The 27,848-nt window shown below is 42.0% G+C and overlaps 1 protein-coding gene across 1 annotated transcript in view; it reads right to left on the bottom strand.

Annotated features, from left to right (window-relative positions):
- Positions 1–27,848, bottom strand: part of CCDC148 (coiled-coil domain containing 148) — a 314,748-nt gene that overhangs the window by 149,899 nt on the left and 137,001 nt on the right. The window contains 1 exon segment of the mRNA XM_030210638.1: positions 646–784. Within this exon segment, the coding sequence (XP_030066498.1) occupies positions 646–784 (139 nt within the window).

Raw genomic sequence — 27,848 nt, 5'->3', positions numbered from 1 at the left:
TAGAGTGATTATAAAGTCTAAAATAATTCATATCTGTCTGAATTTCAGTTCATTTTAAAACATTTCTTTAATCATGCAACTTTTTAAAACAAGATGCAGAGTTTATTATGACATCACAAAAAATAGAATTATATTTAAAAAATGAACTGGTTGTGCAACATTTTCAGGAATCCAACTCATATTATTGGTTTCCTAGTATAAGCAGATTATTAGAACTATAAAATGGAAACATTCTGAAAGAAAAAGCACACTGCAGCTGCTAAACTTACCTAAAATTTTGTTTGATTTCTTTTCTTTGCCCAAATGTAAATAAAATATGTAGCTTTTAGTCTATTATTCAAAATTGGAATATTGCTTAGAGGTCCATATCCAGCAAGTTGGCAACAAATTTATCTGGATAAATTCACTTGGATAACTTTATCCAGCAATTCAGCAGAACTTATCCAATGATGGTTTCTGCTAAATAAATCTAAATATTATGCCTTCTATTTGTGTGGCCTCACTTACTTGGCTAACTTTGTTTGGACAGTGTTGAATACCAGTGTTGCCTAGTCAAAGAAAAATGGCAGCCAAGGAATGTCCTCTTCCCCCTCCCTACTTCAGAGCTGCTTCTTTCACCCAGCTACATTTTGTATTGGGACTAACCAGGTCAAATCTGGATTTCTGAGGTAAGTGCCTCAGCAGCATATCCAAGTAAAGAGTTCTCCTGTTCTGGAGGTCAGTTGGATATTGATCTGTAATGATCTGGTATATCCATTTATCTTCTTCAGTCCATCCAAAGTTCCTATAAAAATAAATTAAAAAAAAATAACTACTTTGTCATATAAGTGACTAATTTGAAGATAGCATGAAATACACACACATTCTTCATTGTGGTTATGCCAAGTAGGTGTGTGATGTTTGGCTGTTGTAAGTGAAGAGTGTAGTGGAGGCAGATGAAAATATGACTGATGTAGTCTCTGTCGGGAACGATGAGGAGATGAATTGTGTGAGCTCAGCTGAGTCCACGTTTAGAATGTGAGATGAAATGCAAGGACCAAGAAGAATTGGAAATGAGGAGACAAACACATGAAAGAAATACATTGTGTGGCCCTAAAAGCTACAGAATAGATATTACAGCAGAAACAAATTCAGACAGGTGTTTTTCTTTTTTTTTTTAAAAGATATCTGTTGAAATCCTTGGAAATGCGCTGCATTACTGCCTAGTAACATCTAGGAAAAAAAGTGAAAAGGTGTATGTGTGATTTAGAATATAATTAACCTTGGATTTTCAACCACCACAGTAGCTATATGAAATTAAGCACCAGCATCTTAAATTAATATATATATATTAATTGTTGCTATCCATATAGGTAGCTGTACTGAAAATATGGATAGCGCAGTCACTGCCTGCTATTCATCAGGCCTGAACTAAACTATATAAATGTCCAGTCTGCAGCTGAAAATCACCACTATCTGGATAATTTTTTGACCCACACAAAACTAGCCAGGTGACCGGCATTGAATACCCAGTTCTTTCAATGTTGGCTAGCGAATGACTGGTTAAGTCAATATTCAGACTTAACCAGCCATGGCTTAATGGGCAAAGATAGGATTGCTATTTATGTGGTCTTATTTGCCCTTTAAACCTGTCCAAATAAGTTCCGAATATCAGGACTTGATCGTTTACACCCAATATCACCAGCTTTATTATCAGCGCTAACTGGGCATTTTCAGTGACGATAACTGGTTAAATACTGTTGAAAATGATGAGTTTCCACTGAAAGGCAGGTTAACTGGTTGGCAGCCGTTTCCAGCCAGTTAACTCGCACTGGGGGGTGGGTCTGGGAGTGGAGAGTAGGCATTGTCTACGCTAATCAGTTAGCACAGCTATATTGCCGTGTGCTAAATGATTAGCACGTGCTTAACGCACGAGTTCTTACCACATACATAATGACTGGTGGTAGGGGCTCACGCACTAATGGTCACACAATAATGGGAAAATTAACATGTGGCCATTAATAAGAAAAATGTTAAAGGGGGCCATTTTATCTCTGCAGTAAAAATGGTCTAAGTGTGCAGGAATGACCTGCATAAGCATGCACTAAGGCCACTTTTTACCACTGTTTAGTAAAAGGATCCCGAAATTGCATCTAGTACAACTCTACAGGCCAAAGATAATAACTCAAGCTCCGGGTATACAGTGGCCACAATTTATGCTAACCTTCCATGCACAAATATGGAGGACTGTAAAATGCTGTCTGCTGCAAGAGGAAACCGCTAACACGTTTGGTAACAGCAGCATAGCCTCACAAATCTGCTAACAAGGGCCCTGTTTACTAAGCAGCGCTAAGGGCGTGTTAGTATTTCCAGCGTGTGCTAATGATTAGAACGCGCTAAACACTAAGTCGCCCATAGGTGGGCAACTCTAGCATTTAGCACGTGCTAAAAACACTAGCACGGCTGAGTAAACAGGGTCCTAAGAAATTAGGGTTTTGCAATGAAGAGGACTTTGGTAGCTTTCTAGCTGCTAGAAATACTTCCTTGTTAGCTGCCACTCATTTTCACTGGTCCCCTGGCCAATCTGGGTCCTTGGGATAGTACTTTCAGGCTATTGTCAAGGGCATTTTTTCCCAGACCTTGTCCTTTCTCCTGTGCTGCCAGAAGGTCCTTTTAGTTAAAGCATTATTTTCTCCCAGAGAAACTCTAGATTCAAGCCCTTCTAATAGCGAATCCTGATAAAAATATCTTACATTCTTCTGCAGAAGTATGCAACATTCCTGTCTTAATTTTGGATTCTAAGCACTTCTATGTACTGAAAGGCTTTGAATATCCTGGTGTATATTTTGATGATTGCTGAAGCTGGCAGAAGTGAGCTCAAAGAGAACTGTATTTAGAACACAGAAATCAGAACTGAGATGTCCAAGTCGGGATACATACAATTTTTCAGTAGTGTTTTAGAAAAAGAGCTGCTGATGTAGAGTTTTTTCTAAAATATATGCAGTTATGGATGTGTATGTGCTGGCTACATGTGGTAGCAGAACCCATTTTGCAACTGTCAATATATACAATATCAAAAGAGGCCCCTTAGCAATATACATATCTAGTATATGACTCTGTAGGCTTAAGCTATTTGTCTTGGAGTGTATATAAGGAACCTCTATCCTGACCCAATGATATGAAACATGATATCATGCTGGGAGGTTTCCTACACTCTTCAATCCTTAAGAAGATAGAGATTCATAAGATTAAAATTCAATATTTCATGAGAAGAGACTGGAAGACCTGAATATGTATAGCTTAGAGGAAAGAAGGGACAGGGGAGATATGATACAGACATTTAAATACTTGAAAGGTATTAATATAGAAACAAATCTCTTCCAGAGAAGGGGGAAATGGTAAAACTAGAGGACATGAGCTGAGGTTGTGGGTTGGTAGACTCAGGAGTAATGTCAGGAATTATTTTTCATGGAGAGGGTGGTCGATGCCTCGAGTGCCCTCCCGAGGGAGGTGATAGGGACAAAAACAATGACAGAATTCAAAAATGCGTGGGATGAACACAGAGGAACCCTATTTAGAAAATAGATGGGAGAAAACAAAAATACATTTTAAAAAACCCTTAAATGGCTACAGGGGGTGGATGTGTGGGCGACACTTGGACAGCTACTCCAGCTGTGAAGAACTAAGACCGGTGCCAGGCAGACTTTGTAGGTCTGTGTCTGCTTATGGCAATCCAGTTTAGGATAGGCTGGAAAGGGTTTCAATGGCAACTTCAGTAGCTGGAACCGAGGACAGTGCTGAGCAGACTTTTACGGTCTGGGACCTGCAAATGAAAAAATGGATTTGGATAGGCTGGAGTGAACTTTGACGGCAACTCCAGTAGTGGAACATAAGGACAGATACCGGCGGACTTCTACGGTCTATGTCCCAGAAATGCCAAAGAAAGACTCATGATAAAGTGCATAGTATCACATTAATTCTTGAATTAATCATGAATTGTTAATGAGTATGACTGTTGGGCAGACTAGATAGACCATTCAGGTCTTTATCTGCCGTCATTTGCTATGTTACTATTCAAATTTAAAAGGATAAAAATATGGATCTATGAAGATATTGGTGTGTGACTGACAAAAAAAAAGAGAATTATTGAATCCACCATCTGATGATCCAACTGGATTATACATTTATTACATGATGAAAGTCTGTATTGTCAGTTTAGGCATCAGCACATAAGTATAAACACAGTAAATGACAGCAGATAAAGACCTGCACAGTCCATCTAGTCTGCTCAACAGCCACATCTGCCACTCATTCATTCATTCTTAAACAGTAGGTTGGCAATCATGCCAAACACATGTAGGCAGTTAAATATGATGGAGTCTTTGGACAACAAATGTTATAACCAAAGTATTGCTAACTTCTGGCCCTTGGCTATTTAAGATGTCTTCCCCTCCCCCTTGAGTTGTATATCACTTTATTATCATATCTATTTTGGTATTTCAGAACATATACGTATAAGTGCTAATACCTAGCCATATAATGTCTATCATTTTAGAAATCTAAAAATCTGTTTTTCCAAATAGTTTATTCTTATTTATCAGGATTTAATAACTACCGTCATGAGGAGATTCAACCAAAATAGTGTACAGCAGATCACAGAGTGTGCAATCATTTAGCACTATCAATTTGTGGGGAGGAGAGCAAAACAACCACAGGTGGATTAAGGTAGCAACCTCCCCTATCTCTCCTGTAAAGCACTGCCCAGTATCAGTACCTTTTATAGAAGATGTCCCTGAGGGCAGGTGTAAATCCTGCTGTGGATCTCAAAGGTTATAAATGTTCATTCCCCTTCTGAAATGGGGAATGTACATGTATTATTTTATCCTGCCCTCATCCTGCCCAAAATGCATCCAAACTATGCACGTGTTTGTAATTTGCACATATAAAATCTGAGGTTTCTAAGTGTATGCGAGATGCATGTGTAAATGCCGGTATTTGAGAAATATAAAATACCCCAATCTATCCACCCTATCAGATTAACTGTTCACTCGTCCTCTAGATTGTTAACTTGTCTTTAGTTTGTTCTCTTGTCTTTTAGATTGTAAGCTCTTTGAGCAGGGACTGTCCTTCTATGTTTGAATTGTACAGCGCTGCGTAACCCTAGTAGCGCTTTAGAAATTATTGTTGTTGTTGTTGTTGTAAATGCCGGTATTTGAATGTGCAAATTACAAATACAGCTTCGTGAGTGGAGGAGTGGCCTAGTGGTTAGGGTGGTGGACTTTGGTCCTGGGGAACTGAGGAACTGAGTTCAATTCCCGGCACAGGCAGCTCCTTGTGACTCTGGGCAAGTCACTTAACCCTCCATTGCCTGCCGCATTGAGCCTGCCATGAGTGGGAAAGCGCGGGGTACAAATGTAACAAAAATAAATAAAAATAAATCAGTATAATATGGTAGGCTCATGTTTAATTTTGGGAAGCACAACTCAAGTCTTCATTTTGTGAGAATAATACCCAGCAAAACTGGCAGAAAGCAAATGCTGTAGTATGCTGATCATCTTGACATTTTTATTAAATCTAAATTCTTTGAATGTCTCATATTAGACAAGACAACAAAAGGGAAAGCCATAGGTAAGCAAATTAAATTACAAAATAAAAGACTGTGTGAAGCAATTGTGGTGCAGTTGCTCCACACCTTTTATCTCTATTTTCTTATAAAGTATCTAAATACTTCTTTGTTTCAATGCCTAAAATATAAGAAAAGCGGTGTGCCTTTCCTGTTTTGGACACTGCTGGAGTAAAATATCCAATGGATTGCTACACCATACAGGGCTTGGGCAGTTGTGCAAGAAAGGTGTCCTTGTTGGGCAGGATAGTGACAGGAGGTGAATTGCTTCCTTTGCAGGAAGCAGATATCACCCTCAGGCCAGATGCACGGTCTGCTCCGTCCATGCCAGCACTCAGGAGTTTGTGCATGGAGAACAATGACCTTCCCGATTTGGGGCGTGAACAGCCTGAAGTAGGCCTTGTGCAGCTCCCAGGAACGCCAAGTACTAAAAGCCCGAAGGGTGTTACACAGCTTGCCAACGGTGGTTTAGTTAGTGCTGGCATGATTCCATCGGTGACTCAGCAAAGGGCTGTGAGTAAGCTAGACTTTAGTAAGTTGTCTGTCCCAACCCTCGGTAATAACGCTTGACTCCCTCTGAGATGCAATGGTATGAATGGTGATCTGCTTGTCTCAGAAAATGGAGTCTCTCCCCCCAATATTCAAAACTATTTAACTGGCCAGAAACTGGTTATCTCTTGCTGAATATCCCGGTTAGCGGCTAGCCACTAACCGGCTATTTTCAGTGGTCAAAACAGGCCGCTTAAATAGCAGGCCTATCTTTGACTACTAAAAGGTTAACTGGTTAGTGCTGAATATCAGCATAGCCGGTTAACTTTTTAGCAGCCAAAATAAACCCAGATATTCAGTGCCAGCTGCTGGATATGGCCCAGCATTGAATATCCAGATTTCAGGCCGGTGACGAACAGCAAACACGCTACCGGCCACTAGTTGAATATCGAACCCTTTGTCTAATCATGACTTTAGAGATACTTTGGTTGAGCAGAGAATACAATCTGTGGAGAATAAACTTTTAACTTTGGAACAGGAGGTTAAAAAGATTACGGATAATCAAGTAATAATATCAAAGGGTCATGGTTTTTGAATAGGAACACTGAGAACTTAGAAAATTCCTTCAGAAGGAGGACATTATCCTGCTTATAATCGAAAGAGAAAAACGCCTATATTGCGACCCAAATCGGGAGATGGGCATCTTTCTCCCGTGGGAGCCCAAATCGGTATAATCGAAAGCGGATTTTGGGCGTTTCCAACTGCAATCCGTCGCGGAAACGGGTAAAGTTGACGGGGGCGTGTCAGAGGCGTCATGAAGGCAGAACTGAAGCATGGTTATCGGCCGAGGAGAGATGGGCGTCTTTAGCTGATAATCAAAAAAAGGCCTTTTTACTGCGATTTTGGGTCACTTTTTTTGGACCCTTTTTTTTCCACGAACAGGTCCCAAAAAAGTGCCCCAACTGACCAGATGACCACTGGAGGGAATCGGGGATGACCTCCCCGGACTCCCCCAGTGGTCACTAACCCCCTCCCACCAAAAAACCCCACTTTAAAAACTTTTTTTCCAGCCTGTATGCCAGCCTCAAATGCCGTACCCACCTCCATGACAGCAAAATGTGTTCTATCCTGTGACAGCCTTTCCCTGGTTCTGATGTGGCTCTCGGGTGAGTGTGACACCTTTTCTGTTATGCGCACTGCAGAGTCACATCAGCAATGCATTGTGGTGGGTGTAGGGTATTGGGCTCCGTGATTCCAGTAGCTTGTGTTAAATGCTCACGATGTTGGTAGTTGGTAGGCTCTACTCCCATGGTGCTTTTCCCCCTGCTTACTGGGTCATAGTGTGCCCTGTTTTGTTTCCGGTAGTCCATGAGGTAGTGGCCATTTTTGTGAGCCAGTTTTAGATTCCTTTCACATGTTAGCCATGTTACAGAACTTAGTTCTTACCTTGAATGTGGCTGAAAGAGGGCATTGTACACCATTCTGCCAGCTCTGACCTACTGCTAATCTCAGTACCAGGGAGACTCGTTGCCAGTGGGGCACAACCTCTGATCTGCAGTTAACTGTGAGTAAGCGTGCTTATTCCAATAAAGGACGTTTTCAGAGAGATTAGTCTTCAGGTGTCAACTGGTGTGCCAATGTTATATAGCAGCAACAAGTCCTAGAGGCCTGCGTGTATGCAGGTCCCTGGAGCACTTTTAGTGGGTACCGCAGTGCACTTCAGCCAGGTGGACCCAGGCCCATCCCCACCCCTACCTGTAACACTTGTGCTGGTAAATGGGAGGCCTCCAAAACCCACTGTACCCACATGTAGGTGCCCCCTTCACCCCTAAGAGCTATGGTAGTGTTGTACATTTGTGGGTAGTGGGTTTTGGGGGCTCAGCACCCGTGGTAATGGACCTATGCATGTGGGAGCGTTGTCTGAAGTCCACCGCACTGACCTCTAGGGTGCCCAGTTGGTGTCCTGGCATGTCAGGGGTGCGAGTGTACTAAGAATCGTGGCCCCTCCCACGACCAAATGGCTCGGATTAGGACGTTTTTGAGCTGGGCGTTTTTTAGTTTCCATTATCGCTAAAAAAAACAAACGCCCAGCTCAAAAACGTCCATTTTTTTGAAAATACGGTCTGTCCCGCTTCTTCACGTACCCGTTTTCGGACATAGACGCCCATGGAGATAGGCGTTCGCGTTCGATTATGCCCCTCCACGCTTACTAAATTTTCCTAAGATCCCTTCAGTGGCCCTAGTGTTTACCTTTAAGCATTATTTGTCTGAAAGTTTGAAAATTCCTGAACAAGCCTATCCATCAATATTGCCAATTTATGATGTTCCATCTTAGAAAAAAAGAGAGACTCATCAGGCCATTGTGCCTGACCTTGAGGCTTCATTTGAGGTTAAATTTAGCCCAGACTTTAAAGATGATATTAAAGGGGTTAAACCTTCAACCTTGTCAATTCTGTATTGGAACCTGATCGTGACTCGACTTTGAGATCATATTTTCGATACTGGAATGAGTTGTTCTTGAATTGCGAGATAAAGATATTTCCTGAGGTTGCCAGAGCTACACAGAGGAAGCATCAACAATTTATCAAATTAAGACCTTCAGTGTTACAACTAGAAGGTCTTTTTTGGCTTAAAATGTCCTTGCAAATGTGTTATTAAACTCAATGCTGTAAAACATTTTTTCTTCGAGTCTGTTCATCTGCATAGATTTCTGAGCTCCAAATTTGCTGGTCCATCTGCATGCCCAACTACCAATTTAAAAACATCCACTCCGTGCCTGGGGTCATAAGAATCCAGACACCGGGTCATCTCAGTTGTCTTCTTAAGATACAGTTTAAGGCAGGGTTGGGGGAGGGGGCGATACTGAATACAACCACTGAATGGAAAATGGGGTTGCAAGGTAAGAGGGTAGTGGGAGGTTTCTCACAAAAAAAAAAAAAAGGGATCATGTGTTACCCAGTTTTCTACTATAAGATGTTTTTGCTTATTATTTTGTTATGCTTGCTCACTATCATGTAACCGCTTGATGTCTTTGTCTAGGCTTGTTGTTCAGTTGTTAGGTTTTTTGATCCTGAATAAAAACCGTTAAACCTTAACATCCACTCCGTGATAAGAAGTATATTGAATCCTATATTGATGGCTTCTTTTTCTTTTTGAATGTTTATATTCTTTGAATAGTGTCTTGCCCCAATTATATTGTGGACTGAAAGATACTTGCTATGTATTATTTGAATGTGTATATATATATTTTTTTTCCTTTATAGATTTAAAATAGTGTTTCTGCATCAAGAGTTTTTTCTTGGAATTAGAAACATAAAACATGACGGCAGATAAGGGCCAAACCAGTCTGCCCATTCTTCAGTATCCACTAACTCCTCCTTTTCCTAAGAGATCCCACATGCCTGTCCCATGCTTTTAAAATTCTGACACATTCCATTTCTTCACAACCTCCATCTGGAGGCCATTCCATGCATCCACCACCCTTTCCATGAAAGAGTATTTTCTTAAGATTCCTCCTAAGCCTATTTCCACTTAACTTCATCATATGCCCTCACATTCCAGAGGTTTCCTTCATTTGAAAAAGGCTCATCTATTTTCAAATTCTTATAAATAAAATTTAAAAAAAACAAGCAAACACTGCCCTAATCTTCCAAACATGTTTACTTGTTACAAAGTAAAGTGTTAACTGGATGCATGATTACACAAAGCGGAAGGTGTGTCTACTAGAAAAATTGCTAATACAGTCTAACTTCAAAAGGTCATTGTGCTGTCAGGTGTTGCAAAGCTAAGTCAGTTAAGTGATTTGTAATCATGACGATGAAAACTGTAATAGAAATGCAAATTGTTATTACATTAATGTAGAACTAAAAGCCAATTTAATATGCGTGGTGAGGATACAATTGAATCCATTTTCCTATATTGTTTTCTCAGTGATTTTGGCAGATTTGTATTTTTCTGCTAAACAAGAGAATTAAACTCAAAAATACTAATCCATTAGTGGATTGCTGATTAGTTCCATGAAAGCAAATAAAGGGTAATAGTAAACTACTTTAACTCAGTAGAAAGCTGTAATAAATGCAACTCCTTAAGGTACTGAAACTAGCACCATTCAACCAGTACATTGGTGACCTGAAAGAAAAATACAAAAACTTGGTATGCAAAGTTTGCAAATAGTAGAAAAATAATACTGTAGACACATCACAAGCCAGAATGCATGCTCACAAAGGTCAGAATAGTATATGCACAAAGAAATTTACTACTGACGATTAAGATGCACCTGGGAGACAATAACCTCTCTGTTTACTAAGCTGCACTAGCAGCTGCCAGGCGCTAATGCCAACACAGCCCATTCACTTTGAATGGACTGTGAAGGCACTGTCGTGCGGCTTAGTAAACTGGGGGGGGGGGGGGGGGGGGGTTACTGTGGAAATCACACTCAATGGAAAAGTTGTTTATCTGCAGAAAAGAACTAACTGAAAATTGCCTCCCTGAATGTGATTAAAAGTACTCAGATTGACCACAACGTGCATATTTTTGGGAACTGTTCTGACCACTAAGCAGACTAGATGTTTGCGTAGGGCAACACAACTAGGTGGTGGCACCAGTGTGGAAGTCATGGCCACTAAAAAAAAGTTAAGGTGCTAGATGAGAGGCCTTGAGCATCTGCGTATACATGCCACCTGCCACCCCCTACAAAATAGGAAGTTTGGAGGGGTCACAATGTTATTGGTCTTGAGCATGCACGGATATTTAAAGTCCGATGCCAACTGCAGGACTCTTGTTTAGTGCTGCAAGCCCATGGTGAAAACAAGCTTGCACTCTTGCGAGTATTAATCTACCCTGCACTGAGGTTTCAAAATTGTGATCCCAAAGACTCCAGAACAAAATTGTATTACCTTGAGCAAGTTATATAACTTTTCTTGCTTAAATTGCAAATGTTGGGGGACAAAGATATAAATATGCAAATGATCTATATAAGTTAATGGCACCATAGAAGTAACTAATATTACTGAGGGACCTGATATTCAGCCGGTGGCGATCAGTGTTTTGCTGACTGCCACCAATGTTAAACACGGAAATTCAATGCCATGTGATATTCAGCACTTAACTAACTATGGGTTACTGCATAAAGATAGGACTGACTTTTATGTGATCCTATTTATACAGTTAACCTGGCCAGTTAAGTCCTGAAAATCTGCACTTAACAGGCCATGCGCCAACTCTGGTCCTGGAATGCCCCTGAAAGAGCCGGTTTTCAGTTTGACACTAACTGGTTATTTTCAGTGGCAAATATTTCAAAGATATTAATCTGTAAACAAACCTTTTCCAGCGACGGGAAGGTAGTAGAACCAGAGGGCATGAATTGAGGTTGAAAGGGGGCCGACTCAGGAATAATGTCAGGAAGTATTTTTTCACTGAGAGGGTAGTAGATACCTGAAATGCCCTCCTGCAGAAGGTGGTAGAGATGAAAATGGTAACTGAATTAAAAAATGCATGGGACAAACACAAAGGAATCCTGATTAGAAGAATCATATCCAAAGAAGCTTAGCGGAGGATTATGTAGGAAAGCCGGTGCCGGGCAGACTTCTACAGTCTGTGCCCTGATCAAGGCTGAATAGATTTGGATGGGCTGGAGTGGAGTTATTCAGGGGCTTTGACAACAACTTCAGAAATTTCCGAACAAGACCAGTGCCAGGCAGACATCCATGGTCTGTGCCCTAAAAATGACACGAATAAATCAAGATCAGGTATACATATGATGTATCACTTCATACCATATGCAATGAGTTTATCTCACTGGGCAGACTGGATGGACCATACAGGTCTTTATCTGCCATCATCTACTATGTTACTGTTTAAGTGCTTTGAAAAAGAGCCCCCAAGTCTCACTCAATAGGAGTGTCATGCTCATTTGAAGACCATTTCACCCTCAGTGTCAATGCACTGATCCTGCTCACTGTTTTTTCAGCACAGCCAAGTCTAGGAGAAGAAAAGTTGAGTATCTCTACCAGTAGGAAGAAATCTGAGCACATCATTCTGCATAATTTGGCTCCTGCTGCCCTATTCCTTTCCCTTGCACCTAGCTGTGAAACCTTTGTGCACACTTTTAGCCAGTGTGCAAATTCATTTCAAAATTGTCTCATGTTGCCTCCACTCTGTCTCTATCCTTTATGAAGCACCAGAAGAAGGCAAGTATCATTATATCCTGCTTTTTATTATTTCCAACCCAACAGAAGTTGGAAAGGTTTGGAAAATGTCTGTTTACCTGCCTGAAGGCAACATAACTCTCCAAAAATTAAACAGAATGGGATGAATCTTGGTGTGATAGAATGGAAAAAATGGTGATAAAGACACCTCATGTTTCAAAATGCACCTTATGCATTTGTTATGAGTATATTAATAATTGATTATAAAAGGCATTGATTGTGAAGAAGAGTCCTTACTAACATTAGCAACAATACTGGTTTGTTAGTTATGACATATTATTCATGAGACCAGATTTATTAGAAGAGAAAGCACTGAGAACCTCGGTGGCGACCAACCCAACATATAGACTTGCCTGGTTTGGTACTTCAATGTCTACGTTGTATGATGGGCCCCTTGGGCCAGTGGCCCACTTCACCTCATCTCCTCCCTGCACAAGTATGAAGAAGTCATTTTTCTTAGTGCTTAACATAAATTTTATTGCAGTGTCCCAAAATAAAACAGATTCTTCTCATGAACCGTTAAATTAGCTCTGCAGTATCCTACCTGAGGCTTCCAACAAATCACCCAAGTGGGACCCTTTCCCAGCCTACCTTCCACTAACACAGTCCTATAGCTTCTCACTCTCCTGGCAGTGCATTAATGTTCCAACAAAACACAGGCACAGCTTTCTGGAGCAGATTCACCCGGCAGTACTCAGGTCTTAAAAGGTCTCCCATACGGCCTCTTAAGGGTTTATACAGTCCAGCAGCATGTAGCACAAACATGCCTTAGCACTATTAAAGTCCCCACTCTATCTTTCCACTCTTTGCAAACAAAAAGTAGCAACAGAAAAAATATTTAGCTCTGGGGCTTTTCTATCTCTGCCACCAGAGCTGGGACAGCCACCTCCCTTGCAGGATTCTACGGATACTGCCTACCCACAGCTACCAGAGGAGAAAAACAGTACACTGTGGGTAGTCCTAAGCGCTGCCACCCCCAAACAACCCAATATTATTTTGGGACTTATCTCAGTGCCTTTCAGGATTAGTTTAAAAAAAGGGTGAGTTTCGTCTTCACTCCAGGTCACTGGCCTCTGCTGGTTCCATGTGCTCGAACCACATTCCTTTTCAAAGCATCTTAGCACAGCTCCTTACTTTGGGGTCCCTTCTTGCCCAGGTTGTTTAGCCTGTCTAATCCTGGCTGGCCTTTCTCTCTGCGTGAGGGTTTCTCTCTCTAGGGCTCTCACTATTGATCAGATCAGCATGCTTTCAGCTGGCTGGGAATGGCCACACCCCACCCTAGGACTCCCCATCTACCTTCTCCTTGGTGGGTGGGTAGTCTTATTCCTAAGGCCATTCCACTAGATCCTTGCCCTCTAGAGGAAGTCTTTGGACGTGCAGGCTCCTACTCCATTAAGGAGGCACCATTCTGGGTTTTGAGCTGGTGCTGTCAATGCCTTCTGGGACCTGCACTGAGGTTTCAAAATTGTGATCCCAAAGACCCCAGAACAAAATTGTATTACCTTGAGCAAGTTATATAACTTTTCTTGCTTAAATTGCAAATGTTGGGGGACAAAGATATAAATATGCAAATGATCTATATAAGTTAATGGCACCATAGAAGTAACTAATATTACTGAGGGACCTGATATTCAGCCGGTGGCGATCAGTGTTTTGCTGACTGCCACCAATGTTAAACACGGAAATTCAATGCCATGTGATATTCAGCACTTAACTAACTATGGGTTACTGCATAAAGATAGAACTGACTTTTATGTGATCCTATTTATACAGTTAACCTGGCCAGTTAAGTCCTGAAAATCTGCACTTAACAGGCCATGCGCCAACTCTGGTCCTGGAATGCCCCTGAAAGAGCCGGTTTTCAGTTCGACCCTAACTGGTTATTTCCAGCGGCAAATATTTCAAAGGTATTAATCTGCAAACAAACCCTTTCCAGAGATGGGAAGGTGGTAGAACCAGAGGGCATGAATTGAGGTTGAAAGGGGGCTGACTCAGGAATAATGTCAGGAAGTATTTTTTCACTGAGAGGGTAGTAGATACCTGGAATGCCCTCCTGTGATACCTGTAATAAGCCCTGGCTACTACCTGTCACAGTGGGATTTTAGACCACAGATGTGGAAGTGTCCACACCCACAGCAGCAATTCTACCCCCACCCCCAATCATAGCATTCCAATCTCCCTACTTCCTATCACAGTACTCCACAACACTACAATCCCCCTTTATGAGCACCCCCTGGATCCCCCTCCAAGCTCCACCCTCCATCATAAAGCCTATCTCACATACTCTAACCCAACCTCCACTCCCCTGGACACCCCAAAACTCACCTGGGGGTTCTCCATAGTGGTGTAATAGTATGGGGTAGGAGCGGCCCCCACCACTCCTGCACCATCTGGCTCTGGGTGGTGTTCTCCCCAGTTCTCCCATGTAGTACTACCAGCATTACATGGGAGATAAGCTTTGACCATGTTTGAAATCATAATTTGCAGCTAAGTATTTTTTCTATTTTTTGAATTATTCTAAATGTGTTTCTAAATTAACTCTGTATCACACTGAACCTATAAATTCATGAAGAAATGCTCTTTTAATGGGTTATATTCTACATTGGAGTTTAAAAAATTAAAACATTCAGTGAGAAATTTGGACTCATGATGATGTCTAATGAAGCAGAAGGGACTCTGTGAAGTGCAGCTTATATGTTTCTTGTGATTGAAGGTCCATTTTCTATCTCATAAAGATTTTTGGAAAGGTTAATTACGATTATTTGATGTAGTTTTATAGGTTTGTCTGTGTATACATAATATAGATGCCTTTTTTTCATTTACGCTTTATAAAATTACCCCAAATATACGTGGGTAAATTTAAACATGTAGAGGGTCATTTTATAATAGGTTGATTAACTTGAGTGGTCAAAAAGGGGTCTATTTCTAGCCTATTTTATAAAGATGCATAGGTGTCTCTGCATCTTCATAAAATACTAGGGTTTAACCAGCAGAAATCGCATCTAGATTGAAGCCATGGAATTTCCACCTACATGGGAACAGGAGTAAATGTTAGCACATAAACTACACAAACACTGATGCAGGCCAGAAAAATCATGCTTACACTAGTGAAAGATAGGTTTTGGGGTCTAAGCTAAAACTCAGTATGCCTTAGCATTTTCTTCTCTGTGACAAACATACTTTTGTGCAGTTAGCATTCCCTGAATGCAGAGAGTATAATGATCAGTGTTTGTTCCTACTGTGTGGAACATTTTTGCATACAGACACTGGCATCAGGACTGCACCAGATTACTTGCCCATGGGGTCTTGGGATGCCAGAGCCAGTGTGTGCTCTGCCATTTCAGCAATTCCCCTGGAGCTGTGTAGTCTGGTGCTGTTCCTATGCATCTCTGAGCATTCTCTAATTGTCAATGGATGCACCAGATCACTGTGATAGTCTACCTTGCCTGACCTACCACCTGCAAATAATAAAAAGCTAAGTTCATAATTATAACTGTTAGGAGTGTCTGAATGAGTCTGTTTCAACCTAGCAGTGGAAATATGCAAAGAACGATAGACTGCCGGCCACAGCCTGTATCACACAGGATTTAAAAAAAAAAAAATTACATATGTAAATTGCAACTCCATCCCAGAAGATGTCTATAAGTAAGTCATGTAAAAGTGCACACCTTTTTCACACTATCCTGCTTATTATCGAAAGACAAAAACGCCTATATTGTGACCCAAATCGGGAGATAGACGTTTATCTCCCAAAAACGAATAAAGCGGTATAATCAAAAGCCGAATTTGGACGTTTTCAACTGCACTCCGTCGCGGATGCGGACAACGTTGATGGGGGCGTGTCGAAGGCGTGGTGAAGGCGGAACTGGAGCATGGTTATCTGCCGATCAGAGATGGGCGCCTTTCGCCGATAATGGAAAAAAAATATGCGTTTTTAGCGAGAATTTAGGGCACTTTTCCTGGACCCTGTTTTTCCACGAATAAGGCCCCAAAAAGTGCCCTAAATGACCAGATGACCACTGGAGGGAATCGGGGATGACCTCCCCTGACTCCCCCAGTGGTCACGAACCCCCTCCCACCACAAAATATGCCGTTTCACAACTTTTTATTTTCACCCTCAAATGTCATACCCACCTCCCTGGCAGCAGTATGCAGGTCACTGGAGCAGTGGACTTCAGGCAGGTGGACCCAGGCTCATCCCCCCCCCCACCTGTTACACTTGTGCTGGTAAATGGGAGCCCTCCAAACCGCCCCCCAAACCCACTGTACCCACGTGTAGGTGCCCCCCTTCACCCCTTAGGGCTATAGTAATGGTGTAGACTTGTGGGCAGTGGGTTTTGAGGGGGATTTTGGGGGCTCAACACCCAAGGGAAGGGTGCTATGCACCTGGGAGCTGTTTTACCTTTTTTTTTTTTTGTAAAAGTGCCCCCTAGGGTGCCCGGTTGGTGTCCTGGCATGTGAGGTGGACCGGTGCAGTACGAATCCTGGCCCCTCCCACGAATAAATGTCTTGGAGTTATTCGTTTTTGAGCTGGGCGTTTTCGGTTTCCATTATCTCTGAAAAACAAAAACGCCCAGCTCAAAAAAAGATAAACGTCCATGTTTTTTCGAAAATACGATTCGGTCCGCCCCTTCACGGACCCGTTCTCGGAGATAAACGCCCATGGAGATAGGCGTTTCTGTTCGATTATGCCCCTCTATGCATACTTTACTTTATTCATATGTACTATACCGCACATATTTGACAAGCAGTGCAAGGTGGTTTAAAGACTAAGGCGCACTAGCATTTTTAGTGCGCACTAATGCTAGAGACAACCATATATTTATGGATGTCTCTAGCATCGGTGTATGCTATAAATGCTTGCGCATCTACAGCATGGCTTAGTAAAACTTTTAGAAAAAGGAAAAGAACTACAAATAATGAATAGAAAAGAAATACAGTCATCCAAACAAGCAGACAGATCAAAAAGGAAAGAAAAAATACAGCCAAAGGAGGGTATCAGACTTCAAGCCACATCTGAGGAGACCATCGCATGCTACGGGAAAACCGGGTTATTAATAATCAACTCCATCTTAGCTACATCAAGGGGGAACTCCAAAAGCTTGAGAGAAAAGCCAGGTTTTAATAAGTGACTTAAATTTAGGAAGGGAAAGATCACCCCTGGGGTAATTTATTAAAGTTCTTTATGCAAGAAACAGCTTTATAAATGTATCATTCTATAAACTAGGAGCTAACATTTATATACCAGTTATGCACATAAATGTTCAAAATACTAGCACATGAGTGCCTGGTATGAAGATGGTAGACTTCACATATCACCCATTTAAAATTTTAGGAAGTGCTGGTTGTCTTGGTACATGTGGATACCATTAACATAGAAAAGTGTGGGAACGAGGTTCTGAAAGCAAAATGTAAGCTTTTAGGTAGAAACTGAAAAGCTAGACCTTCCATTCTCAGAAATGCTATACATTCCATGTGCAGGACCCAAGAGACAGACAGAGCTCCAAAACTCAACACGTGGATAAGATGATGGTGCAGAGATGAAGGTTTTAGCATTGTTAAGAATTGGGCAACATTGTGAGGAAGGTGGGGTCTATTCCAGGATGGAACCAGGTTTCTGGCATCAACATTTAAACTAAAACCTTGGAAAAGCCAACAGTTGCTCAAGAGTTTTCGGTTTGGAACAAACGTGGAGGAGCATAATCGAACGCGAACGCCTATCTCCATGGGCGTCTATGTCCGAAAACGGGTACGTGAAGAGGCAGGACAGACCGTATTTTCGAAAAAATGGACGTTTTTCAGCTGGGCGTTTCTTTTTTTTTAGCGATAATGTAAACTAAAAACGCCCAGCTCAAAAACGTCCTAATCCGAGCCATTTGGTTGTAGGAGGGGCCACAATTCGTAGTATACTCACCCCCCTGAAATGCCAGGACACCAAATGAGCACCCTAGAGGTCAGTGCGGTGGACTTCAGACAACGCTCCCACATGCATAGCTCCCTTACCACGGGTGCTGAGCCTCCAACCCCCAAAACCCACTACCCACAAATGTACAACACTACCATAGTTCTTAGGGGTGAAGGGGCACCTACATGTGGGTACAGTGGGTTTTGGAGGCCTCCCATTTACCAGCACAAGTGTTACAGGTAGGGGGGATGGGCCTGGGTCCACCTGGCTGAAGTGCACTGCGGTACAAACTAAAAGTGCTCCAGGGACCTGCATACACGCAGGCCTCTAGGACTTGTTGCTGCTATATAACATTGGCACACCAGTTGACACCTGAAGACTAATCTCTCCAAAAACGTCCTTTATTGGAATAAGCACGCTTACTCACAGTTAACTACAGATCAGAGGTTGTGCCCCACTGGCAACGAGTCTCCCTGGTACTGAGATTAGCAGTAGGTCAGAGCTGGCAGAATGGTGTACAATGCCCTCTTTCAGCCACATTCAAGGTAAGAACTAAGTTCTGTAACATGGCTAACATGTGAAAGGAATCTAAAACTGGCTCACAAAAATGGCCACTACCTCATGGACTACCGGAAACAAAACAGGGCACACTATGACCCAGTAAGCAGGGGGAAAGGCACCATGGGAGTAGAGCCTACCAACTACCAACATCGTGAGCATTTGCCATAAGCTACTGGAATCACGGAGCCCAATACCCTACACCCACCACAATGCATTGCTGATGTGACTCTGCAGTGCGCATAACAGAAAAGGTGTCACACTCACCCGAGAGCCACATCAGAACCAGGGAAAGGCTGTCACAGGATAGAACACATTCTGCTTTCATGGAGGTGGGTACGGCATTTGAGGCTGGCATAGAGGTTGGAACAAAAGTTTTTAAAGTGGGGTTTTTTTGTTGGGAGGGGGTTAGTGACCACTGGGGGAGTCCGGGGAGGTCATCCCCAATTCCCTCCAGTGGTCATCTGGTCAGTTGGGACCTTTTTTTGGGACTTGTTTGTGATAAAAAAGGGTCCACAAAAAGTGACCCAAAATCGTGGTAAAAACGCATTTTTTTTTTTCGATTATCAGCTAAAGACGCCCATCTCTCCTCAGCCAATAACCACGCCCCAGTTCCGCCTTCACCACGCCTCCGACACGCCCCCGTCAACTTTACCCGTTTCCACGATGGATTGCAGTTGGAAACGCCCAAAATCAGCTTTCGATTATACCGATTTGGGCACCCACGGGAGAAAGATGCCCATCTCCCGATTTGGGTCGCAATATAGGCGTTTTTCTCTTTCGATTATAAGCAGGATAGTAACATAGTAGATGACGGCAGAAAAAGACCTGCACGGTCCATCTAGTCTGCCCAACAATTTAAACTCATATGTGCTACTTTATGTGTATACTTGACCTTGATTTGTTTCTGCCATTTTCAGGGCACAGACCGTAGAAGTCTACCCAGAACAAGGCCCACCCCCCAACCACCAGCCCCGCCTCCCCCCACCGGCTCTGCCACCCAATCTCGGCTAAGCTTCTGAGGATCCCTTCCTTCCGAACAGGATTCCTTTATGTTTATCCCACACAGGATGATGTGTGGAGTGGAATGGGTAGATGTGACTCGATTATTTATTCCTTCCAAAACTACAAGGACTAGGGGGCACACAATGAAATTACTAAGTAGTACATTTAGAACAAATCAGAGAAAATATTTCTTCACTCAATCTGTAATTAAGCTCTGGGATTCATTGCCAGAAAATGTGGTAAAATCTGTTCATTTAACAGGTTTTTAAAAAGATTTGGGCTAGTTCCTAGAAGAAAAGTCCATAAACTGTTATTAAAGTGGGCTTGGAGAAACTGGCCACTGTTGGAAATAGGATATTGGAAACAGGATCAATCACTGCATAGTGATTGATCTGGTAGTGCACAATGCAATCCAAGGGGACATGTAGGGATAACACCCCCTATATAGCACTAATCTATAGTAAGACAACATATGGCATTACAATTCAGAGTCTGGCAAATGGAACTTCCTTGCAAGATTACACTAAAGACTATACATATGGTGTAAAATCAGCATGACTTGGCAAGGTATTGACAAGGTCTGAAAGAATTCCCCTGCCAACTTGGCTAATGTAACAGCTGGGCAGCTGTGACAACATCTGTGTATTGTTTATTGAAATAACTCATGGTCAAGTTGACCCACCAGAATGATGTAAATGGGACAATGTTGTGATTCTTCAAATCACAACATCTAAAATAAAAAAAGACTATTGTGATAGACAATTCAGAGCCTGTGCAACAGCATGGCAATAAAGACAATGTCAGGTTTTACGTGCATAGATCATTTGGAACACCCCAGAGTTGGAGTTTGCTGATGCTGCATGAATTTGCAATAATTCTCCAGGTCAGATGATCCAGAACATGGGGAGGAGCTTACCAGCTTCAAGGAACTTGGCCTCCACCAGAACTGTATAAAAAGATGCTGGAAACCAAAGGCAAGGGGCTAGTTTTTCCATCTGACCTGAACTGCCATCATTCAGGTTTTATACCAGCTACCCACTCTGCACTGCTCTGCTGAGACCTTAATATAAGATCTGGGGATCTTCTGCCTACTACTGATTATCTGGTTCCTTATCCACATTCATATTGTATAACTGATGTGCTATTGATAATGAGTTAAGATAAGAGACCGTGGAGATGAAAACGGTAACTGAATTCAAACATGTGTGGGATAAACATAAAGGAATCCTGTTCAGAAGGAACGGATCCTCAGAAGCTTAGCCGAGATTGGGTGGCAGAGCCGGTGGGGGGAGGCGAGGCTAGTGCTGGGCAAGACTTCTATGGTCTGTGCCCTGAAAATGGCAGATACAAATCAAGGTAAGGTATACACAAAAAGCAGCACATATGAGTTTATCTTGGGCAGACTGGATGGACCGTGCAGGTCTTTTTCTGCCGTCATCTACTATGTTACTATGTTAAGATAAGAGGCCGGATTAGAGGCCTACCTTAGAGTTTAATGTGTGTTTACTCTGAACTAATTTCCCTGATAAGAACATATTTGTCTTTCATTTTTCTGAGTTATCTTATATTAACTTATAATTGTATATAATACATAGTTACTTGTAAATAAACAGCCTTTATTTTTATAACCGCCAGCCTGTTTCATTGCTCATCAGTATAACTGGCCTTTGGATTTGGATCCATAGGGGAATATAAGATTGGTTGCTATAAATTCCAGTGTGCTAAATCATAATTATACTACGTGTTCTCTGACCCCGCCGCCGTGCTGTCCTTAACCGCGCCTTCAGTGACCGTCGCATTCGCTGTTACGGGCCTATCAGACCTAACAGAAAAAGTGGCGCTAGCGGAGGCACGCGTTGAAACACTAACGCTTCCTGCCAAAGCTGCCTCGTTGTGCTGCTCGACTTCGGGCCCCAACTCGTGGTTTTCTCCCTCAGAACTGGCCTTTCCTACCCCTGAGCAAGCCTCGCAGACTCCCAACGCGGACCTACGAGCCCCGCAGCACGAACAGCGCTTCACAGACTCCGACGGCACAGACATAGTAAAAGGAAAGTTTTACTCACAGCACCTTGTCAGTCCTGCTTACGTTCGCTGTAAAAACTGAACAGTAGACTTTCCAGCACTCAAATTTTCAGTGCTGCTTGCAGGGCAATGCAGTTTAAGAAAGGTAAGTCCCTTTTTTTTTTTTTTTTTAAAAAGAGGCAGGAGACTACTTTACTGGAGATTTGTTCGTCTGATAGGGGGAGAAGGGTAGGGACCTGGCACCACCAGGTGTATCCCAAATGTGCCTCAGCACCTCAAACCCCACCAAGAGCTCAACACCCCCGAGGGAACGGGATAGGAGCCTTGTAATCCAGAGCTGCACAGTATTTATTGCATTTGTATCCCACATTTTCCCACCTTTTTGCGGGTTCAGTGTGGCTTACAATAAGAGTTAAATGTTGGAAATACAATTTGTTACAGATTGGTTATGGATTACATTGTGCAGAGTTATGCGAAACAATTGAGGTGTCATTAGGGAATGTAACAATGGAACATAAACATTGAAACTTTGGAAGGAAACAATGGGAGCTTAAAGGGTGATAAAAAGGCATGAGGACATATGGTATATTTCTTTCTGTGAGTAAAGGTATGAGTGATGTGATATTACAGGAATGAGAGTTCAGAGGTGAATGTATGATGCATTAGTGAACATTAAGTGTGGACTTTATGTGTTTTGTTTCTTTCCGTAGATTTTTACGAAAAGATGGGTTTTCAATAATCTGCGGAAGGAAGCTTGCTCGTTGATTGTTCTTAAGTTGCGCGGCAGTGTATTCCAAAACTGCATGCTCATGTGAGAAAAGGTTGACGCGTGTAGCGCTTTGTATTTCACGCCCTTGCAATTGGGGAAGTGGAGGTTAAGGAAGGTTCGGGATGATCTTTTGGCGTTTCTGGGTGGTAAGTCTATCAACTCATACATGTAGGCTGGGGCTTCGCCATGAATGATTTTGTGGACTAACGTGCATATTTCAAAAGTGACGCGTTCCTTGAGTGGAAGCCAGTGCAGTTTCTCTCGTAATGGTTTTGCACTTTCATATTTTGGCTTTCCAAAGATGAGTCTGGCTGTCGTATTCTGGGCTGTTTGAAGTTTCCTCAGTATTTGTTCTTTGCAACCTGCGTATAGTGAGTTGCAGTAATCCAAATGGCTGAGCACGAGGGATTGCACTAGGCTGCGAAAGACGGATCTTGGGAAGTATGGTCTTATCCTTTTCAGTTTCCACATGCTGTAAAACATCTTTTTTGTTGTGTTGTTAGCGTGAGTTTCAAGCGTTAGGTGGCGGTCGATAGTGATTCCAAGGATTTTTAGTGTTTCTGAGATTTGAAGGTTCAGGTTTGGTGTGTTTATGGCTGTGAATTCTTTTGTGTTGTATTGGGAGGTGAGAATCAGGCATTGAGTTTTTTCTGCATTTAATTTCAGACGAAATGCATCCACCCATGTGTTCATGATGTGTAGGTTTTGATTGATTTCTTTGAAGATTTCGTTAATGTCTTGTTTGAAGGGGATGTATATTGTCACATCATCAGTGTATATATATGGGTTGAGGTTATGGTTTGATAGGAGTTTTGCCAAAGGGATCATCATTAAGTTGAAAATGGTTGGTGAGAGAGGTGATCCTTGTGGTACTCCACATTCAGGTGTCCATGCCTTGAATGTGGTCGAATTTGATGTGACTTGATACGAACGTTGGGTTAGGAACCCTTCGAACCAATTCAGGACATTTCCTCCAATGCCAAAGTATTCGAGTATGTGTAATAGGATTCCATGGTCAACCATATCGAAGGCACTTGACATGTCAAATTGTAGGAGGAGTATATTGTTGCCCGTTGCAATTATTTGTTTAAATCTAGTCATAAGGGTGACTAATACTGTTTCTGTGCTATGATTCGACCAGAATCCTGATTGGGCGTCATGTAGTATTGAGTGTTTGTTTAGATAATTTGTGAGTTGTTTGGTTACCAGTCCTTCGGTTATTTTGGTTATTAGTGGTATGGATGCTACTGGCCTGTAGTTGGTTATTTCACTTGTGCTTTTCTTTGTGTCTTTAGGAATTGGGGTGAGTAAGATTTTTCCTTTTCCTTTTGGGAAGAGTCCGTTTTGTAGCATGAAGTTCACATGGCTCGTTAGGTCTATTATGAATTGTTGAGGAGCAGATTTCATGAGGTTGTTTGGGCACGTGTCTAGTTTGCAGTGGGATTTGGCATATCTTTTGAGAGTTTCAGAGATGAGGTCTTCTGATAGTATTTCGAATTCGGTCCATGTTCTGTCTGCAGGGTATGTTCCTTCTTCTGGGTCTAGACAATCTAAAATTGTGGTGTACTCAATAGGGCTAGCAGGTATTTTGAGTCGTAGTTGTATAATATTCTCCTTGAAGTATTTTGCAAGGTTGTCCACATCTGGTACATTTTTGCCGTTGTTTGTAACTGGTGTGGTGTCTAACAGTTTGTTCACAAGGTTGAAGAGTTTATGTGTGTCTTTGTAGTTTGGTCCTATTATTGTTTTGTAATGTAGTCTTTTGGTCTGTTTTATGGTGTATTTGTATTTTCTCCGAAGTAATTTCCATGCGTTCAGTGTTTGTTCGTCTTTCTTTTTGTTCCATTCTCGTTCTAGTTTCCTGACTTGTGTTTTAAGTTTTTTCAGCTCTTCGGTGAACCATGGATTTATTTCCTGTGTGATGTTCTGGTTTGGATTGGGGCGATTTTGTCTAATGTTGTTGTACATAGATCGTCCCATTCTTGGAGGAATTGGATGGTGTCAGCGTTTGTTGGCCATTCGTTCTGGTAGATCTGTTGCCAGAATATTGTGGGGTCTATTTTTCCTCTCGTTTTGTATGTTGTTCGCTCCTTTTTATTGATTGTGTTTGTGTGTGTTTTTCGCCAGCAGAGAGAGACATTTGCTTTATGGTGGTCTGACCATAGTGTAGGTGTCCATCTTGTGTCAGTGAGTATGATAGTTGAATCCGGTTTGAATTTGTTATGCTATCAAGTGTGTGTCCTTTTTTGTGTGTTGGTTACGTGTTGGGTACTTGCAGATCCCAGAGTTTTAGGAATTCTTTGCATTCTCGTGTGCTTGGTGAGGTGTCATCTTCTAGGTGTAGGCTGATGTCTCCTAATATGAGGATGTTTGAGGCAGACACGCAGGAGTTCGAGATGAAATCCATGAGTTGTACTTGGGAGTCTTGCCATTTTCCTGGTGGCCTGTAGAATAGGATTGTGTTAAGGTGTCCTATTAGGTTTGGATGATTAATTCTTGTCGATGCAATTTCAAGTTGTGGCGAGGTAGATTCACCCGTGATTGTGATGGTGAATTCGGGTTTGTAGATAATAGCTATTCCGCCTCCTCTTTTTTTTCCATTTCTTGTCCAGTGGGTGATTTTGTATTCTGGTGGGCATGTTTCTAAGATGGCGGGGTCTGTAGGGCTGTGGAACCAGGTTTCTGTGATAAATAGAAGGTCTAAGTTGTCTGTGGTAATCCAGTCTAGTATATCTACTGAATTGCTTACTGCTGATCTTGCATTGATGTATCCTAGTTGGATTGAGTGGTATGGTTCCGTGGGGGGGTTCGATGTGTTTATTTTTATTAGTTGTCTGTTTCTTCGGTGGTTGAATTTGTTGTTGTTGTTGTTTTCCTCTTTTAGTCGGCGGTATTCATGTCCTCCTTCTACCTGCTAAGATAGAGAGAATACTGAAGTTAGGAAGGCTGCACATGCCCTCTAGAGGAAAACTTCGGTGTTCTCTCTATCTAACCTGCTGGAGGAGGGGCATAACCCACAAGTCTCTGGATTGATCTGAGAGGACGCTATGGAATCTGTGTTTGCCCCACAGATGTGCAACACAAACTTCAGCAGTGGGAACAGTGGTGGATTTTTAGGCTGAATATTCTTGAACCTGCTGATCTGAATACACACGTTGATTGGAATGCTTTTTACTTCCCCAGACAATTATTCCATCTTATAGCACAAACGCTGATATTGTCTCAACTAGACTACTGCAATGCAGCATACGTAAGGTACAAAGAAAACTTACTAAAATCGCTGCAGACCGTCCAAAACACGGCAGCGAGATTGATATTCAAAAAGTCAAAATATGAAAGAGCAACCCCATTGCTTATAATGCTACATTGGCTCCCAATCAAGGTCAAACTATTTTTCAAAACTAGCACAATCATTTTCAAAATACTGTTTGGCATGTCTCCAGACTACAAGCTAGACTTGATTACACTATCACCAAGAAATGCAAACCCAGGAACCAGGGGTTACTTACGACTTCACCTGCCCAACTACAACAGCATAATTTACAAATCCATCTACATGGTGGGATTTAGCTACCTGGACTCTAAACGGTGGAACGCAGGGGTCCTTTTAATAAGGTGCAGGCCCATTTTTCAGCGCCTGCAAAAAAGGTCTTTTTTTAGCTGGAAATGGACAAGCGGCAAAATAAAAATTGGCACGCGTCCATTTTGGGCATGAGACCTTACCGCCACCCATTGACTTAGCGGTACAGTCTCACACATTAACTGGGCGGTAATCGTCAGCATGCGTACACTGCTAATAACCGCCCGGTTAGCGCCACATGGTAGAAAATAAAAAATATTTTCTGATACATGTATCGGATGCACGTAAAAAATGGAATTACCACCCGGGGCTCACGGTAGCCAGGCAGTAGTTCCAAATTGACACACGTTGGGCGCGCATAGGCGCCTACGCACCTCAGTAAAAGGGCCCCTTAATCCCCAAGATCATAAGAAGTATCACAAACTATCTCTAGTTCAGAAAAGACCTAAAGACCTATGTTTTCAAGAAATTCTATGCTTAATCTATGCGCACTAAAAATATTACGCTATCACTTTGTAATAACACTGTACCATACAACTTTGTGATTGTAATGCATCAGTGTAATCTCAAATAACTGTTAAATGTAAGCCACATTGAACCAAAACTCGTTTTTGGATAACTGTGGGATACAAGCATGAATAAATAAATAAAATAAAATAAATACATAAATTAGGTGCTGGGGTTATTAGGAATTAATTGGCACCAATTTGGAATTGTGTGGGCATCTGCCCTAGTTGCTGTTCTATAACATGTCCCCCTAAATTTCATAGCACACAACTCATAAGGGGGGGAAGCCATGGGAGAAGCATGGGAGGGTCAGGGGCGTTCCCAGAAATTAGGCACCATGTTATAGAATACTTGGATCTATGTGCCCACCTGCCATCAGTTGGGTGTGAGAACTTATGCCAGGTTTCAGTAGGTGTAAGTTCTCACGCCCAAAGTTGGGCACTAGAATCTGCTCTAAACATTATTCTATAAAGGCTGCTTAGTGCTAAGTGATCTTTATAGAACTGGCATATACTGCCTAATTCTATAAAAGTTGCCAAAAATTGTGCGCAAACTTGGGCATGCACTCAATTTGTGCACACAATTTAATTTAATAACGAGCCCATTAGTGCCAATAATTAGCTTTTTAACAAGCAATTATTGTTGCTAACTTGAATCAATTATGATGTATGTGTGTAATTTTAGGCATGTGATCCAAGCCTAAATTTTATGCACGTCCCAAAAAGGGGCAGAAATGGGAGAGTCATGGACGGTTTGGGGTGGATCATGGGTGTGGTTTGGGGTTATATGTGCAATTATAGAATAAGGGGGTTTCGTGCGTAAATTTAGGCTTGTGCAAATGGATGCACCTAAATTTACGTGTGACTCCCCTGTGCTTAAGCACTATTCTATAAACCGTGCCTAACTTTGGGCACAGTTTATAGAATAGCGCTTAAGCGTGTTTTTTTTCTGCATTGATTTTTTTTTGTGTGATTTATAGAATTCATCCCTTAGTGTGGATCTTAATGGCTCTAACTTTGGGAGCCATTTACTAAAGCTGGCCTTTTGTACAGGTAATGCCTAACTGAGTCAGAAGTCAAAAGGGAGTTCAGGTACCCTATTTGATCTCCTCAAGTACCTGGATGCCTTAAAGCATTTGTGAAAGTGCCCTGAGGCCTTTGCGACAGAGGATGTGGTACAATTAGAATGGAGGCAGACATAAAATA

The sequence above is a fragment of the Microcaecilia unicolor genome, chromosome 7 (assembly GCF_901765095.1).
Source record: "Microcaecilia unicolor chromosome 7, aMicUni1.1, whole genome shotgun sequence".
In the NCBI taxonomy this organism is placed as follows: Eukaryota; Metazoa; Chordata; class Amphibia; order Gymnophiona; family Siphonopidae; genus Microcaecilia; species Microcaecilia unicolor.
Note: the sequence above shows the minus strand (reverse complement) of the source record. Positions and strands in the feature narration are given on the sequence as shown.